The sequence below is a fragment of the Notechis scutatus genome, chromosome 8, assembly GCF_049901735.1.
Source record: "Notechis scutatus isolate UNSWTSFEM ecotype Mainland chromosome 8, rNotScu1.2, whole genome shotgun sequence".
Classification (NCBI taxonomy): domain Eukaryota; kingdom Metazoa; phylum Chordata; class Lepidosauria; order Squamata; family Elapidae; genus Notechis; species Notechis scutatus.
The window spans coordinates 17335548-17352448 of record NC_142016.1 but is presented as its reverse complement, the minus strand read 5'-3'; the positions used below and the strand labels follow the sequence as shown (position 1 = coordinate 17352448).

The following is a 16901-nucleotide window of genomic DNA, read 5'->3' as shown; positions in this document are numbered from 1 at the left end:
GTATTTATATTAAGCGCACTCAATCCATGCGAAGGTCGAATCCTCTTCCTATCCTTTCAACCCAGGTCAATGGGGCTTAAGGTTTCCCTTCCACCATCAGTCGCTGGATCAGGGCTACTATTGCGAGGTGCTACCTTTCCCATTCTCTGCCCGCTCCGGGTGGGATAACCGCCCATTCCACCAGAAGTGCAGCCACCTCGGCGGCCTGGGCCACACAAGCCCCATCGCTGACATTTGTCGGGCAGCCACCTGGTCCTCTCCGTCCCGTTTATCAGACATTATAAAATAGATACGTGCGCCTCAGCGGAGGCCTCTTTTGGCCGACGGGTCTTACAGAGGGTCATCAGTGATCCGGAGGGCCTTCGGGCCAGACGGAGTCCCACCCGTAGGACAGCCCAGCTTTGGTATGTCCCAGTCTCTGGATGCTCCGAGCGGCTCGAGGAGAATGGGCGTTGGTTCTTACCTGATACGCCCCTTCTCGGCGAGCCGCAAGGAGCATCCAGCCCACCCTAATTTCTCCGTCTGGTGGGGGCTCTTTCTTCAGCCAAGGAGCCAATAGTAGATTAGAAAGAATCAATAACCTCTCTTCTCGTTATCGCAAAAAACTGGGAGGCGCCCGCGATGTCACGTGAGGGGGCGGAGCGTTTCCTCATCTAAAGCTCAGCCTGCAAGAAGAGGACTCGAAGCACATCCCAGTCTCTGGATGCTCTTGCGGCTCGCGAAGGGGCGTATCAGGTAAGAACCAACGCCCAATCTCATATTATGGTGAGTTTTGTATTGAGTGAATACAGCTACTATTGTTTTTTTTCCATGGTATGAGCTAAGCAATTGCTGAATATACCGAATGGTGTTATTTTTTTAAGCTATAGGCTTTCCCCCCCCCCACCAAAGTGGATACTCTTCAGAGGCTCTGGGGCTGTGGATTGTGCCTCTTAACATTCTGTTAAGTACTACTGAGTTTGTCACAATTTTGTCCAGGATAAATCTGATTTCTGTAGAATAAATAACCTCTGTTGGGATAGGATGAACCAGATCCCATCCAAGACTTCCCTTCTGTTCATGCATATCCTGTTTAAGTTTAAATATAGATAGCTCAGAAATACAGTATGAAAATAAGAAATATTTTCATTTTCTTGAAGGTTCCTCACTTCACATGTGGACTGAAAAGGTCACGTGGGGAAAAATGCAAGAGATGGCAGGGACTCTGCCCTATCTTTCTGCATTAAAGCTAAGGTTTTCCTCAAGAGGAAGTGAGGTTGGGGTAGAAGGCAAGATGCAAAAATAACAAAGTCCTTTGGTGTAAGCTCTAGGGGAGGAAATGCAGTTCAAAATAACAACAGCAGCTAGGTTTTCTCCCCTGGAAATTGTTTATTATACTTCTACCTCACCATAAATAAGTCTTGGTAGCATGTAAGCTACATAGGCTTTTTTTGACTATTTCCTCTTAATTATGAAAGCTACTCAGGGTTCTTAGGAAATTAGCAGCCTTCCAAGTCTTTTTTTTTTTTTTTTAAATACACCCATCCAGGTGGTTCTCAAAATCCCAGGAACTTGGTAGGTTGAAACCATTAAGTTTTAAGACTGCCATGAACTTTAAATATAGAGTCCTCACTTAATTAGAACTGGCAACTCTTACTAAGCAACATGATTTTAAAGTGCGATGTCACACCACTGTACTGATGACAGCAATTTGGGGCAGTTTCTATTTGCTATTCTTAATTTAATCCCATGCAGTGACAGTGGCCAGCAGTTGTGAAGATCCGTCACTATTTGCAACCTCCTGCTGGTTTCCCCATTGACTTTGATGGACACCAGTGAGTCACAAATGATGATGTGACTATGCAATGCTACAATGTCATAATTATCACCTTAGATGCAGAGTGCCTAAATGGCAGTCACAGTGGCTGGAAACTATATGACCGCCACATCTACAAGAACCCGTTACAAGTTCCCCTTGTTCAGCGCTGTATAAGTTCAAGCTGTCCCATGCTGTTGGGGAACCCTGAGAGTTGAAATCTGTGCATCTTTAGAGTTATTAAAATTGAGCAGGTTTTGGTAAAGAGCCAATTTGGTGTAGTGGTTTAAGGCAGGGCTCTCCAACCTTGGCAACTTTAAGCCTGGTGGACTTCCAACTCCCAGATTTTCCCAGCCACTTGGCTGGGGAAATCTGGGAGTTGGAAGTCCACCAGGCTTAAAGTTGCTAAGGTTGGAGAGCCCTGGTTTAAGGCACCAGGCTAAAAACCAGGAGCCTCTGAATTCTAGATCTGCCTTGGGCATGAAGCAAACTGGGTGACCTTGGGCCAGTCACAGCCAGCCAGCCTTAGGAAGGCAATGGCAAACGACTTCCAACACTTAGTCCAGGCAGTCACCAGAACAAAACACTGAGTTGAAGGCTTTTTTAAAAAATATTTTATAAACGGCAAGCTACAAACATCCAAAATGCCGGAGGGCGAGAATACACTTTCTCTTTCCTTCCCCTCCTTACACATGGCCGATTCTTCTGCCTTTCCGGAACCGGAAGTACTGCCAATGTACGGGAGGGCGCTTGCTCCGGAAGTTCTTCGGGGAGGAACTGCTTCCGGAGTTTGCTCGGCTGAGTGTCACTGCAGCCGGAAGCCGGCTGAGAGGGACCTAGCGTGCTGGCTGGAGGCTCTGTGGGAAGAGCGGCGGATCGAAACCAGACATGGCGATGCCGGTGCTGGGCGATCTCTGGGCCCAGAGCCCCGTGGAGGACCGGATTTTCTGCTCCGTGCTGCTCTTCTCCTGGGCCGTCTACCTGTGGGAGGCCCTGCTCGCCTGGCGGCAGGTCAGATCCTTCCCGCCCAAGCCCGCGCGCGCTTGACAGCTCCGTTTGAGGCCGTGACGAGACGAGGCCGGGTCACCCCCTCGCCGCCTGGTGCTGCGCCGAGCGGCCCTTCCACCTGGTGCTGCCGGGTACCGCTGGCAGGGCTTGGTTTCTAAGCCTTGCGGGTAGCTCTCCCGAAGGTTGCCGCCGATCTTGGGAGACCGCGGCTTTTCTTATTAATCTCTCTTTCGTCTCTTGAATGTAACGGGGTCGGCCTGAGGATTATACACTTCGATTCCCCTAACGTTGCCTCGATAGGTACAAGCCATGCTCGGCCCAGGATCGATTGGGCTGGGCAGCTTGAGTTTGGCCGGCGGGATTGCAGACCGTGCACCACACTTAGGGAGAAGTGTTGTTGTTGTTAGTCGCGAAGTCGTGTCCGACCCATCGCGACCCCATGGACAACGTTCCTCCAAGCTGGAGGTCTTCAAACTTGGCAACTTGAAGACTTGTGGACTTCAAGTCCCAGAATTCCTCAGCCAGCTACGCTGGGCTGAGGAATTCTGGGACTTGAAGTCCACAAGTCTTCAAGTTGCCAAGTTTGGGGAGCCCTGCTCCAGGCCTTCCTGCCCTCTACTATCCCCCGGAATCCATTTAATATCACGCCTACTGTTCCAGTGCTCCAGCCACCTCACTCTCTGTCATCCCTTCTTCTTTTGCCCTCAATCTTCCCCAGCATTAGGCTCTTCTCCAGGGAGTCCTTCCTTCTCATGAGGTGGCCAAAGTCTTTGAGTTTCCTCTTCAGGATCTGGCCTTCTAAAGAGCAGTCAGGGTGGATCTCCTCCAGGACTGACTGGTTGGATCGCCTTGCAGTCCAAGGGACTCACATAGGAGTCTTCTCCAGCGCCATAGTTCAAAGGCCTCAATTCAGCCTTTTTTATGGTCCAACTTTTACAGCCATACATTGCAACTGGGGAAACCGTAGCCTTGACTCTACGCACTTTTGTTGGCAGAATGATGTCTCTGCTTTTTAGTATGCTGTCCAGATTTGCCATAGCTTTCTTCCCAAGGGGAAAGCGTCTTTTAATTTCTTGATATATGCCTTGTGAATTACCCTGACCTAAACCATTATAGGACAGGTGTCTATGGAGGTTCTCGGACATCCAGGTTGTCACAAAGGTGCTTTTTCAAGAGGCAGCTGGACTTCCTTTGTTTTTTTGCTTGAAGATGTTTCGTTTCTCAGCTTCTTCAGCTCTGACTGGATAGTGGGGAATGGAAGGATTCAGTCATCAATCCAGTCAGAGTTGAAGAAGCTTCTTGGATGAGAAGTGAAACATCTTCAAAGAAAAACCAGGAAGTCTAGTTGCCTCTTGAAAAAAGCACCTTTGTGTGAACTGAAGAAGCTTCTTGGATGAGAAACGAGACATCTTCAAGCAAAAGCAAAGAAAGTCCAGCTGCCACTTGAAAAAGCACCTTTGGGATGCTATAGAACTGACTCTTTTCCTTAAAGTGGCTTCGTTTGCGTTAAAGCTGTGGTCAGTGCTAGGCTGTCTTTGTCATTCAACTGGTCTCTCCTGAGGGCTGTTTTCGAATTTCAACTCCCATAGGTGCTAGGAAGAAGGGAATTGAAATGCAGCGCACAGTGGTGTCCTATATTTTCAAAACTTAAGTAATGAAGAGCATAAAGAGATCCTTGATAGATGATAAAGGTGTTTCCTGAGGTGCTACCTGTATGATACTAGTTCTACAATGCCCTTTGTTCTCTTCCCCTCCAGCAGAACTGCTGGGTGTCTTAACTTGAAATACATCAAAACACATGCATGCCTCAAAATTTTTAATACTGTGTTTTATCTTCAGCACTGGTATTATTAAGGCCAATATCATATTATGAAAATTACACACCTTTCCCTAGGGTATTGAGAAGAGCCTCTTAACTGGTAGAGTCTGTTTCTAGAGTGGATCCTCTTAAATTTAATGAAACACAGACCAATCTATGGTATCATGAGAGTGTTTGACATTGCGATGTTACAGTAGAGCAGGGCTTCTTTAGTCACTTTGCCTCAGAAACAAATTTTGATTAGTTTTTCCAAGTAGTTTTGCCCCTAAGCCTTAAAAGAATTGATCAGATCTATTCAGTAAAAGCTATCGGGTAAACTAAGGAAGATTCTTTCTTTATCCACTAATAGAACTTGGATTCATTGATTTAGGATGTATTTACTAGTCGCACATGAGTACTTTTGTAATCATGGTAGATTGTTAAATTATCATATTTTAACAATCCTTGTGCTGTTGGACTTTGAACTTACAGTGACACATGAAAACATTTTTGAAAATGCCAGCTAAATGACTGCTTATTTTTAAACATTTCAGAGGACTGTCTACAAGACAACCACCCATGTCCCACTGGAATTAGGGCCAATCATGGACTCAGAAACGTTTGAAAAATCCCGTCTTTACCAATTAGATAAAAGTGCATTCAGTTTCTGGTCAGGACTGTACTCAGAGTTAGAGGGCACGGTAGGTATCCTTCATGCTCTTTGGTTTCGTGTATTTTTTAGTGAGTTAGAATGTATTCTTCCATGTATATTTGTGAGTATGTTTGAATACAAGCACAAGAATATTGACAAAGGAATTGTACAAACCTGCAAAACCTGTAAAACCTAGAAGGATTTATTCTGTAATAGAATGTAAAAATCCAGAGGGCTTTCCTTTCCTTTCCTTTCCTTCCCTTCCCTTCATAAAATATTGAATAAAAGAAATCTTGAGCTGGAAGCAAATGCTGTGAAGAAGCCCAGATAGGATTGAGAGTGGCTTTTCCTCCTCCTGCTAACATTTCCTGAAGCTATCCCCTTCAAGGACTGTATGTCAGTAGTAGAGAAGGACCTAGTAGATTGGGGTGGGCTAACTGGCTATTTATGACCTGTGGACTTCAACTCCCAGAATTCCTGAGTCAGCTGGCTCAGGAATTCTGGGAGTTGAAGTCGACAGGTTGTAAAATTGACATACTTGTCCATTCCTGCAACAGATAGTAGAGCAAGAGCTAGCCACAAATGTAAGAGTGTATTAGCTAATGCAGGATTAGCTAATTCTCATTCTGTTACCTGATCTTTCTATTTTATGCAGCATTTTGTCTATAATGCTCCATTTTTCTCTCTCTCTGTCTCTACAACCTGCATACAATTGAGCTTTAGCTCAGAGGTTCCATGTCCCTCTTTTTTCTAATGCTTAGAGAATGGGGAAAAAAAATCAGTGAAAATAGTGCTCAGGTGATTAAGCTGCAGCATTAAATTATTTGCTGGTAGATGAATGAGCTTTGGGCTCACATTAGCTTTGGCTGTTAGTTGATTGATACCCAATAAGGTTTACAGTTAAATAAATGCAGCTTTGAATCTACCTCTTTGATTTCTGGAATCCCACAATTAAAAAAGGTTATATCATGTTAGCCTTTTCCATAAAATTGTATTTTTGTTTTTACAGGTAATTCTTCTTTGTGGAGGAATTCCTTTTCTTTGGTCTGTATCTGGAGACATTTCAAATCGTGCTGGTTTTGGACCTGAATATGAGGTAGGCGTATTGGTTTGCTTGAGTCAGATGAATACTAACCCGGTAAAGTGCCAAGTAATCCCTTAATAACTTTTGTTTAAACGTTTAGGTATGTAAGAAAAGGTGTGCTAAATCAAACCAAAGAAATATCTGGTTTACAAGGTGGAATACTATTCCCATCTAGTCTGGATTCCCATTTAGGATCTCTCTAGCTAGCTACAGTAGTATCTAGATGGGATAGTAATTCCCTAATCCCTTTCAAATTAATTGAAAGAAACCATGGTGGTGCATTGATTAGAATGCAGCATTGCAGGCTAACTCTGCATTCCACTGTCAGGAATTCGATCCTGACCAGGCTCAAGTTTGACTCACCCTTCCATCCTTCCGAGGTCGGTAAAATTAGGATCCAGACTGTTGGGAGCAATATGCTGACTCTCTAAACCGCTTAGAGAGAGCTGTAAAACACTGTAAAGTGGTATATAAGTCTTAAGTGCTATTGTAAAGCATTGTGAAGCGGTATATAAGTGCTATTGCTATTCAGACCTTCTTCTAAGAAAGGTGAAAACAGAGTCAGAAGCCTGTGAATGGTCATTAAGTGAATCCAGCTTTCCCCATTGACTTTAAGTGAACAGTCACTAAACAAATGGTTGTAAGTCAAGTTGCCAAGGTTGAGAAACATAGGATTAACTGCTTCCAGTGGCTGGAGGAACTTCAAACTGTTCATACCAGCATATAATTTCAGGGATTTTGCAGAAGCCCTAAACATAACTCCAAAGTGCATAGGAATTATAGGCTGTAATTCAGACATGGTCATACTTAAGATAAACCATTAAAATCAAGATAGTTGTAACTAACTTGATATCCCGTTTATAGTGTAGGGAGACTTTGCAAGTACGACTGAGTCTCAATCTGACCCTATTATGTAGCTAAGAATAATATTTGTAACAATTCCTCTCTTCATTATTCTGATGCACAGATTGTCCAATCGTTGGTGTTCCTCCTGCTTGCTACCCTTTTCAGTGCGGTCACAGGTCTGCCCTGGAGCCTGTATAATACTTTTGTCATTGAGGAAAAGCATGGTTTCAATCAGCAGGTATCACATCATTTCTACCTTCTCAATAGAATGCAATATCTTACTGTGGATGTTTTAATGCTGCTTTTGAGTTTTTGTTTTGAGTTCTCCTACCCATGTTTTATAGTTCCTTATTGTGGCTGTTTCATGCCGTGTAAACTATCACAGGTCAACTTTATTGAAAACAGCTGGGGACAAATTTAATAAATAATAAGATATCCACGACTGACCATGCTGCCTAACAGCTGATGGAAACTATACTCCAGCTAATCTTGAGGAATTGCTATCCTACATCTATTAACAGGCAAGAGCTCTCTCTGCCTGTAACAATAAGATAACCTTTATTGTCATTTACCTGTATACACCACGGCACACATTAAAATGAAATTTCAATGCCCTGCTCTCGAAAGAAGGAATGCCGCCCACCTAACAATGTCACCATCCCAAGGATAGCAATAATAATAATATAATAACAGCAGCATCACCCAAAATGCTAAAAATGACACCAAAATGTCTGTTAATTGCAGTCCACTTGGAATACATAGTGGGAAAAAGGAGTCTTGAGAGTTAACACGTTTGATGCTGAGCTGAGTACAGAATCTAGTTGTTCTGCTTCAGAGCTTCCTCCCCGCAGAGCCTCCGCTCCAGAAGACAGCCTTGATAATGGTTTCATTACTGTGATTAATAGCTGAAATACGAACTTCATAGAGAACAATCAAAACACGTAGTGCACTTTGCGTGTAAGCCCTAGTTCTTTTGCAGATGTCTGTGGGAGTTGCCCATGTCCTTTCTTTTCTGTTTTATTTTAGCTATTTCCTGGTTGTACGTCTAAGCACGTTCTCTTTCAGTGCCATCTTGAGTAAACTTTTTGTGTCTTGGGTTTTTGCATGGGCTGCTTTGTCATACTTGGGAAAGTAGTAGTAATAGTAGTAGTACTTTATTGTCATTGCACCTCGTACAACAAAATTAAATGCCATCTTCAGTGTACATTATACATAAGAATACTATAAAAACAAAACAAAACACACATCCTTCACATTCTATGCAATTGAATGTTGAATGTTAAAAACCCCTGATACTGCATTCTACTACGCAGTAGAATTCAATATAGTTACTGTTCTGGGACAGAAGCTGTTTTTCAGCCTATTTGTCCTTGTTTTTAATTGTCCTGTATCGGTCTGCCAGATGGTAATAGTTCAAAAGAAAGAGTTCCCAGGATGAGATGGATCTTTGAGAATGTTTTGAACTTTCTTAAGGCAGCGGGAGCTATAAAGCTCTTCCAAAGAGGGGAGAGGGCAACCAGTGATCTTCTGGGCAATGACGTTAACTCCCTGGAGAGCTGTCCGATCTGCCACTGTGCAATTGGCAAACCAGACACAGGTGCAGTAAGTTAAAATAAAATAAAAGGGATGTTTTTAATGTTCTGTCAATTTTAGCTGTCTCGGCTAAATGGCTGGAGAACTTTGAAATGTAACTTTGGTGCACACAATGTAAAATTCGTGGTATTTATGGAGTCCATTTCAGATCCACCCCCAGCTTATTATGTATGCTTCTCTTTAATAGACCCTGGGATTCTTTTTTAAAGATGCCATCAAGAAGTTCATTGTGACACAGTGTATTCTCCTGCCGGTGACCTCGCTCCTGCTTTATATCATCAAAATAGGTGGAGACTATTTCTTCATCTATGCCTGGCTTTTCACTTTAGTTGTTTCCTTGGTGAGTTCACAACATCCGGATGTTTTATTTAGAATTATTCAAAAATGGTCTCCTCTGTTAAGTTTTTGTTCTTTATCCATTGGCTGATAGTGATTTTCCTTTGTTTAAAAAAAAAATTGAATTTTACAATAAAAGTATAAAAAAGATGAAAAAAAAATGAGAAAGGGATGAGGAATAAGAAAAAAGTGAAAAGTGAAAAAGAAAGAAAATGTAGAATGTTGACTTCCCCCTTTCTGTTTAATAAGGGCCTCCTTATTCTTTCTCGTCCCTCCTCAGTCATCAGTTCAGTCTTTCCTTCTTTCAGCAAAAACTCCATTTTGAGGCTTCTACTTTTTAAAACAGTCTCAACTGCTTTCTCCTCTGCCCCACAAGACCAAACTGGTCAGATTTGCCATTTCTATGAGCTCCATCAATTTTATTATCCAATCCTCTGCTGTCAATGTTTCTTCCAACTTTGTGCATATAATGCTCTTATCTCAGTCACTATATAAAAAATGCCCCCCCCCCCCCGTGGTTTTTATTTTCTAGTTCAGCACCAATAAAATGACTTCAGCTGATAATGACTTTCCAACTTGCTCTGTAAAAGTGCAAGCTGGACTGTTTTAAGTGAACAACAGTATCTTTATCAAAACGTCCTTTTGCTCCATTCTAGGTTCTTGTCACAATTTATGCTGATTACATTGCTCCGTTGTTTGACAAATTCATTCCGCTTCCTGAAGGAGAGCTTAAGCAGGAGATTGAGGCAATGGCAAAGGATATAGATTTCCCACTCACCAAAGTTTACGTTGTGGAAGGTATGAGAACAGGGTGCTCGGTTTCCATTTCTGAAGACAGGTAGTCTTTGACTTACAACCATTCGTTTAGCGGCCGTCCAAAGTTACAACAGCAATGAAAAAAGTGACATGATCATTTCTTCACACTTATGATGGGAGCAGCATTCCGGTAATCATGGGATCAAAATGCACTTGTCAACTGGCATGTATTTATGACGGTTGCAGTGTCCCAGGGTCATATGATCCCGTTTTGTGAACTTCTGATGAGCAAAGCCAGTGTGGAAAGCTGGCTGGTGTTACTACCTTAACAACTGCAGTGATTTACTTAACAACTGTGGCAAGAAAGGTTGTAAAATTGGGCAAACTCAACTACCTTGCTTAGTAATGGATTTTTTTGGGACACAGTTGTGGTCATAAGTCAAGGGCTACCTGTATTACCAAACTACACTGGTTTTCTGAAATTGGGGAGGCAGCCTTAGCTTGCTGACTGTGGAAACCTGCTTCGGCCATAAAGGAAGAACACGAATTCCTCCAGGTGTGCTTCCTGGGATCTCAGCCCATTACTTTGTAGCTGAGCATATAATAAAGCAGGGAATTGATTCAACATCTTGGCTTGTCTAAATCTAGTGGTTATAATAATCATCATCAAGCTGTAATGTTCAGAGCATTTCAACATTGTTAGTATAAGCCTTACAAGTATCTGCAACAAATCTCAGGCCTTGAACTGGTACTGTGTAGCCCAGACTTTTTGGTCTTAACCCAGCTTCCTCCAGTCTGGGTGTCTTCTAGATGTGCTTGACTGCTACTGAGAATTCTGGGATGTGAAGTCTGCTTATCTGGAGAGCATCCAGACTGAAGAGAGTTGGCTTAAGTGCTTGAAACCTCACCGTCACATTAAAGCAAGGGTCTTCAAACTTGGCAAGTTTAAGACTTGTGGACTTCAACTCCCAGAATTCCTGAGCTAACATGATTGGAGGAGGAATTATGGGAGTTGAAGTCCACAAATCTTAAAGCTGTCAAGTTTGAAGACTCCTGCGTTAAAGGTTTGTAATGTTGCCAAGATGGTCCTTCACTCTGTTGGTACAGAAAGTGTGCTCTACAATCACCATCTAAGTTTGTTGGCATGCAGTGCCGCCTCCTTCCTCGGGTTAAGGAGTTTGATCCTGCTCAGTGTCTAGGTGGATGGTCTCACAAAGTACCCCAAGGTATTCGGCCTGTGCCACTTTTCTCCATACTTCATAATATTGTCATTGTTATTTTCTGTAGCTACACAGTTGGAAGTAGCTTCTGTTTAGCACTCAACCTTAAAGCTATGCTGGATGCTAAACTTGATTTCAGACCTTTCCAATTGCACTATAGTCCATGTGGTTGGGTCCCCAGCTATGTGCATCTGGTGTAAGAGAACAGTTTCATACCCAGACAAGTTTGCTGGTCTCTAACAGGAGGCACTATCTGATGCTGAAAGCCAAATAAGCCCTCTCCCTCATAAAGTCTAGAATGCTGTAATATGACTGAATTTTCCCCTATTCTTTCTCCCCAGGCTCTAAACGTTCTTCCCATAGCAATGCTTATTTCTACGGTTTCTTCAAGAACAAACGTATTGTGTTGTTTGACACTCTCCTGGAAGATTATTCTGCCCTTAACAAAGAGCATTCTGAAGGCCCTGGTGTGGACACACAGGTAGCTGGAGGAAATGAGGGAGGACCCGAGACAAAGGCGAAAACCAAAGTGAGCCTTGATTCGTTTATGTGGTTATTATTGACAGACCTGATCCAAAGGTTCCAAATAACAAAGTTGGGTTGCCTAAAAGGAAAGCCCAAGCAGCAGTTACAGGAAAAGAAACATGCACACACTGAATATTTGATTGTTAAGGCTAAAACGATAACAAATTGCTAAGAAATAAATGTCAATGTGGTTTATTATTTTTGGATATATAAGTAACATATATGGATATATATGTTTGGATACATAAGTAACATATATATTAGATTAGATTGATAGATAATTTGTTTGTTTGCTTTCTACTCCAGTTCCAAGTTTGGAGAAAGTTACCTTTGTGTGTACAACAAGCGTAGGCAGTGTTTTCTTCTCTAAAGGCTATACCTTTTGTGCCTTAGTTATACCTTTTATGATTGATGGGAATCATAAGAGTCATAGTCAATTAAAAGACAACAGACTAGATAAAGCTGACACTTTTGGCCTGGGTTTGTGGAAATGTAGTTTTAAGTGGTAAAATAGGCTAATTCAACAGTTTTATGGAACTGTTCAATTCAATTTTCACTTCTACAAGAAAGCAACTATTTGGCCCATTTTTAAAGGAGCTATGAGTATCTTAGGTCTTGCCCCTTTAAAATCCTATTAAAATTCACCTAGACCTGGTAATCTAAGCAAGGATATTGTGTTCTATCCATTCATATTTGTGTATGCATGCCCGCAAGCTAAAGAGATGGATTTATATTTTTCTCTGCATGTCTAGAGTAAGAAGCAAGGTTGCAAAAATGAAGAAGTTTTGGCTGTACTGGGACATGAGTTGGGACACTGGAAACTTGGCCACACCATTAAAAATATTGTCATTAGCCAGGTATGTAAGAAATAATTGGGCATCTATCTACTGTTACTATTTATTCAGAAAATAAAGCAGTTCCATTTTTCTGCTCACTTTCTGCTTTCTTATATCTCTGTTTTATAATCGAAAAAAATGGAATGAGGGCATATACAAGCTTTGGGCAATGTTGTTAAAACAGACTAAATGACACGTTATGTAGGAAATCTGAATCTTTAGCCTTTTTTTAAAGTTATAAAAGCAACCCTAGAGAGGTGTATGTATCAGTGGATTGGATCAGAGCTGAAGAAAGGTTGCTTTTATTTATCATTTATGACTTCCATTTTATGTTTTAACCTGCCTTGGTTGTCATATAGAACTGATTGCAATAGAACAACCTGAAAGATTGCTGGCTCTGAGTGAGGTGCATAGCCAAAATAGAAATAGAAAAAGTCCCTCTAGAGTTTGGGAATGCTTCCACATTCTATAAAATGGTATATCTTTATCCATAGAATGTCCATTCCATAGGAGAGGTTCCTGTCTTTGCAGACTCAAAAAAAGCTGTGATAGACCAGACCAAATACTTCTCTGGTCCAGCATTCGATGCCTGTGGTAGCCAACCAGATGTTCCAGGATTATACCCATGCAGGCAGGATATAAAGGATGTAACACCCACTTCCCTCTTGCGCTACCCAGCATGTGATATCCAACCTTGATAGGAGAAGATAAAAATGAAATATTAATAATCACCCTTTCAGTGCACCTTCATACTTTGTGCACTCAACTGGCCAAAACCAAACCAATCACCTCAGCTGCAGTGTGTTACTGTTTCCTTCTGAATGCCCAGCTCGTTTATTATAGATCATGTTAAGTATAACAGTCAAGGTGCTTAAACAGTTTTCCTAACACCCTGTCTTTGTCTCCTCTATCAGATGAACTCCTTCTTATGTTTCTTCTTATTTGCGGTGTTGATTGGTCGAAAGGAGCTTTTCGCTGCCTTTGGATTCTATGAAACCCAGCCTACCCTGATAGGCTTGCTGATCATCTTCCAGTTTATTTTCTCACCTTACAATGAGGTAAACTTCAGTTTTGATTGGCACTTTGCTCAACTGATAGGAGCTGCTTTCCTGGCCAAGTTGCCTGGGTTCCGTGTGGAAAATTTGGTTCCTAAATTACTGTTACGGTTTGTATAAATGGGTTGGGTCCTAGCATCCTCCCATGAAAGGAGACAAGAAAATGGTCATTTCTGTTCCTAGTTCTCCCTCCAGACCTTTGGTCTTCCCAGAAATGTTTCACCCAGGGCATCCTTTCAATAAGGAAGGAAGCTCACAAAAACACAGGAAGTATTCTGTGTTGTGGCCCACCAGCAGCCAGTGGCGCTGGCGGCAGACTCAAGACAGTGAGGAGGTTGGGAAGGAACATGGGCCAGTCCTGGAGTTTGGGGAAGGCTCTGATCGGAGGCCAGTCCTGGAGTTTGGGGAAGGCTCTGCATCGGAGGCAGAGATGGGGCCAGGGCCATTTGACAGATATCAGCTGCCTTCGGAGTGGGGAAATCAGTGGGGCAGAAGAACAGCTGGAGCCTGTTCCCAGTGTGTGCATGTGCAGAGCTGCCAGGAGAAGGGAATAGTTAAGGAACCAAGGAGTTTGCTTTGTGATTTTGTGAAGCCTGGGTCAGAACATTCTGCCTCTAATCCCTCTACTAGAGGCTCTTCTTACTCTGAGGTTTTCCAAAACCCTTCCATCTTCCATGCTATAGTCTGACTCAAGATGATTTCATTCACTCTTGGTACCTTGTACCGGTAATATTTTTTTGGAGGGTGGCATCTGGGGCTTGGCAGGAAAGAAAGAGAGCTCATTTCTGCGATCAAATTCTCCTCCCTTTTAGATTTCAGAAGCTTTGATGAGATTTGGAGAAATGGTTTTGAAAGACTGTGAAACTCATTCTGAAATTTAATCCCGTGTCATCCTCTTTGTTTTCCACTGCAGGTGCTTTCCTTTTGCTTGACTGTATTAAGTCGGCGATTTGAATTTCAAGCCGATGCATTTGCCAAGAAACTTGGAAAGGCAAAAGATTTGTATTCTGCGTTGATCAAGTTGAACAAAGATAACCTGGGATTCCCCGTTTCAGACTGGTTATTTTCAATGTGGCATTATTCTCACCCTCCACTGTTAGAAAGACTTCAAGCACTGAAGGAAACTAAACAGGACTGAGGGAAAAGAACTGAGGAGGCCCATAAGAGAAACCTACTCTCCCCAAATCGAGTTTCTGGGGTTTTTTTAAAAAAAGAAGTATATACAGTATACCATTTCATTCCTAACCACAGCATCCTGCATAGCTCTATGCGCTGTTCACTTGATTTGAAATGACCTCCCCAAAGTCTTGTTTCTGACTAACAAATGAATTGTAATCAGAAGTTGAGGGAGAAATGTAATGTGTAACTTTTATCTTAATCACAAAGCCATGCTTGAAAGGAAAAATAATTTGTCACAACCGACATGTCCATGCTTGAATCTGTGAAAGCGTTGAATGTGACTTTTGTACCTTTTAAGCACTTTGTCCAGATGTTCTTAGACAGTATGGAAAACTCTCTTACTCATCTGTGGCAGGGGTAGAGGATAAAGATCTAAAGAATAATTTTTGGACCATTGGGATTTGACATTTCTAAACCCAATCGCTATCCGGGTGGGAACAGTGGAGCTTTCTTCCACAATTCAAGTTCTTATCCGCAATGAAATTACAGAGATGATGAAAACACCTTTCCCCAAATAGGGGAAACAGAAAATAAATTACAAATGATAAATACCTTAGTTATGTGTCCTACATATATTACTATTACAATGGTTTGGAATTTGGTTTGCCTTGTCTCCTGTACCTAATTTTTATTGGTAGCAAATAATTGCAATGTGGTTTTCTGGGTGTCCCAAATACCATGTAAGATGTTGGTATACCTACAGACACCACCTTGGTTTCTGTTGTCTGTCTTAAAGCAACTAAGATGATCAAAGGCCTGGAGACTAAACCTGTTAGGGTTTGAGGATTAACCCCTAGAAGAATATTGCAGCAGTAGTCAAGCCAGGCAACCAAAGGAGAGCGGAAGGGCCCCAGAGTATGCACACACTGAACACAAACACTGTTTGTAGTTTAAATAGTTTTTAATCCAGTTAGAGTTTAAGCATTGTCATTCAATCCATTAAGTCATTCACAGTATTTCCATCCAGTAAGACTCACTAGTATAGTCCAAGTTAAGAGTCCTTGCAATATCTTTATCAGCCGATAAAGATATCTTCTCCTCCTCCGGTTTCACTCTCCAGAGAAACAAACGCTGGATATTCAGTAGAATTACGCAGTAAATCAGCAAACAGTAGCAAACAATAACAGTTCAGTCACAGGCACTCACAGTCAGTAATCACAGTTAGTCGCAGCAGCACACAGTTACAGACAGTCAGTCAGCTTTCCAGCTTCTAATGCTTCCTTATATTGTAACTTCTAACCGCACCCTTAATCGGCTAATTGACTGCTGCATTGTGCTTAAAGTGATAAGCACTTAAACCATGATATCTAAGTTTTATATATTTATTCACCCAAACCATATTTGGTATCAATGTTATACCTAACATACTCCCCTTTTGGGTGAAATAAATATATAATACCTTACAATCTAACCCCATATTTTTCACAACTCTCCTGGTGCTTACTGGCACCTTGGGCTTTAGTAAAATTATCAGCTAAATTGTCCTCCGACATACAGTACTCTAGCTGAATCATCTTACTTCTTACAGATTGTCTCACGTTTAGGTATCTTAGATCTGTATGCTTGCTCCTTGTTTTTATTCCAATATTTGTGGCCATTTGAATTGCTGCCTGATTATCTTCATGTATAATTATAGGATAATCTACAGTTATACCTATATCAATTAACATTTGTTTATACATTATTAATTCTGTACATAACAAAGATAAACAGGAGAATTCTGCCTCCATAGTAGACAAACTTATATGCTGTTGTCTTATTGACTTCCAGCCTATTAATGTTTTACCCAGCATTATGGCTGTTCCTGAAGTCGACTTTCTAGTGTCTCTTTCTGATGCAAAGCTAGCATCTGCATAAGCACTCAAAATTAAATCACCCTTTGGTTCTAAATACAATGAATAATTCATTGTCTTTTTAAGATATCTTAATATCCTCTTAGCTGCATTCCAGTGTCTTTCACATGGTGCAGAATTGAATCTAGCCAACTGATTCACGCAGTACGAAATATCTGGTCTAGACCAATTACTAATATAACTCAAACTACCAATTAAAGATTGATAAATCACCTTATCAAACTCAGGGCTTTGTTCATCAGTGTTGCTAAACTCCTGACTCATTGGAGTCTTAGCTGGCTTACAAAGCTCCATCTTGTAATCTTTTAGTAATTTGCTTATCTTATCTTCCTGAGATATCTTAAAACCTTTCCGTGTTTTCTTTA

At 41.7% G+C, this 16901-nt stretch overlaps 1 protein-coding gene across 1 annotated transcript; it reads left to right on the top strand.

Annotated features, from left to right (window-relative positions):
* The first annotated feature begins 2602 nt into the window (after positions 1-2602).
* Positions 2603-15239, top strand: ZMPSTE24 (zinc metallopeptidase STE24). Its single transcript, XM_087970857.1, has 10 exons — positions 2603-2806; positions 5156-5302; positions 6263-6349; positions 7305-7421; positions 8964-9116; positions 9769-9910; positions 11430-11617; positions 12366-12470; positions 13364-13507; positions 14418-15239. The coding sequence occupies exons 1-10, from the start codon at positions 2684-2686 to the stop codon at positions 14640-14642; spliced, it is 1431 nt and encodes a 476-aa protein (XP_087826983.1). The 5' UTR covers positions 2603-2683; the 3' UTR covers positions 14643-15239.
* The last annotated feature ends 1662 nt before the right edge of the window (positions 15240-16901 follow it).

Excerpts from the sequence above, each read along its gene's own strand:
- ZMPSTE24 (XM_087970857.1), top strand. The coding sequence starts at position 2,684 with ATGGCGATGCCGGTGCTGGGCGATCTCTGGGCCCAGAGCCCCGTGGAG. Across the intron at positions 5,303-6,262 it reads ACTCAGAGTTAGAGGGCACG|GTAATTCTTCTTTGTGGAGG; the intron begins GTAGGTATCCTT and ends TTGTTTTTACAG. Across the intron at positions 9,117-9,768 it reads TCACTTTAGTTGTTTCCTTG|GTTCTTGTCACAATTTATGC; the intron begins GTGAGTTCACAA and ends GCTCCATTCTAG.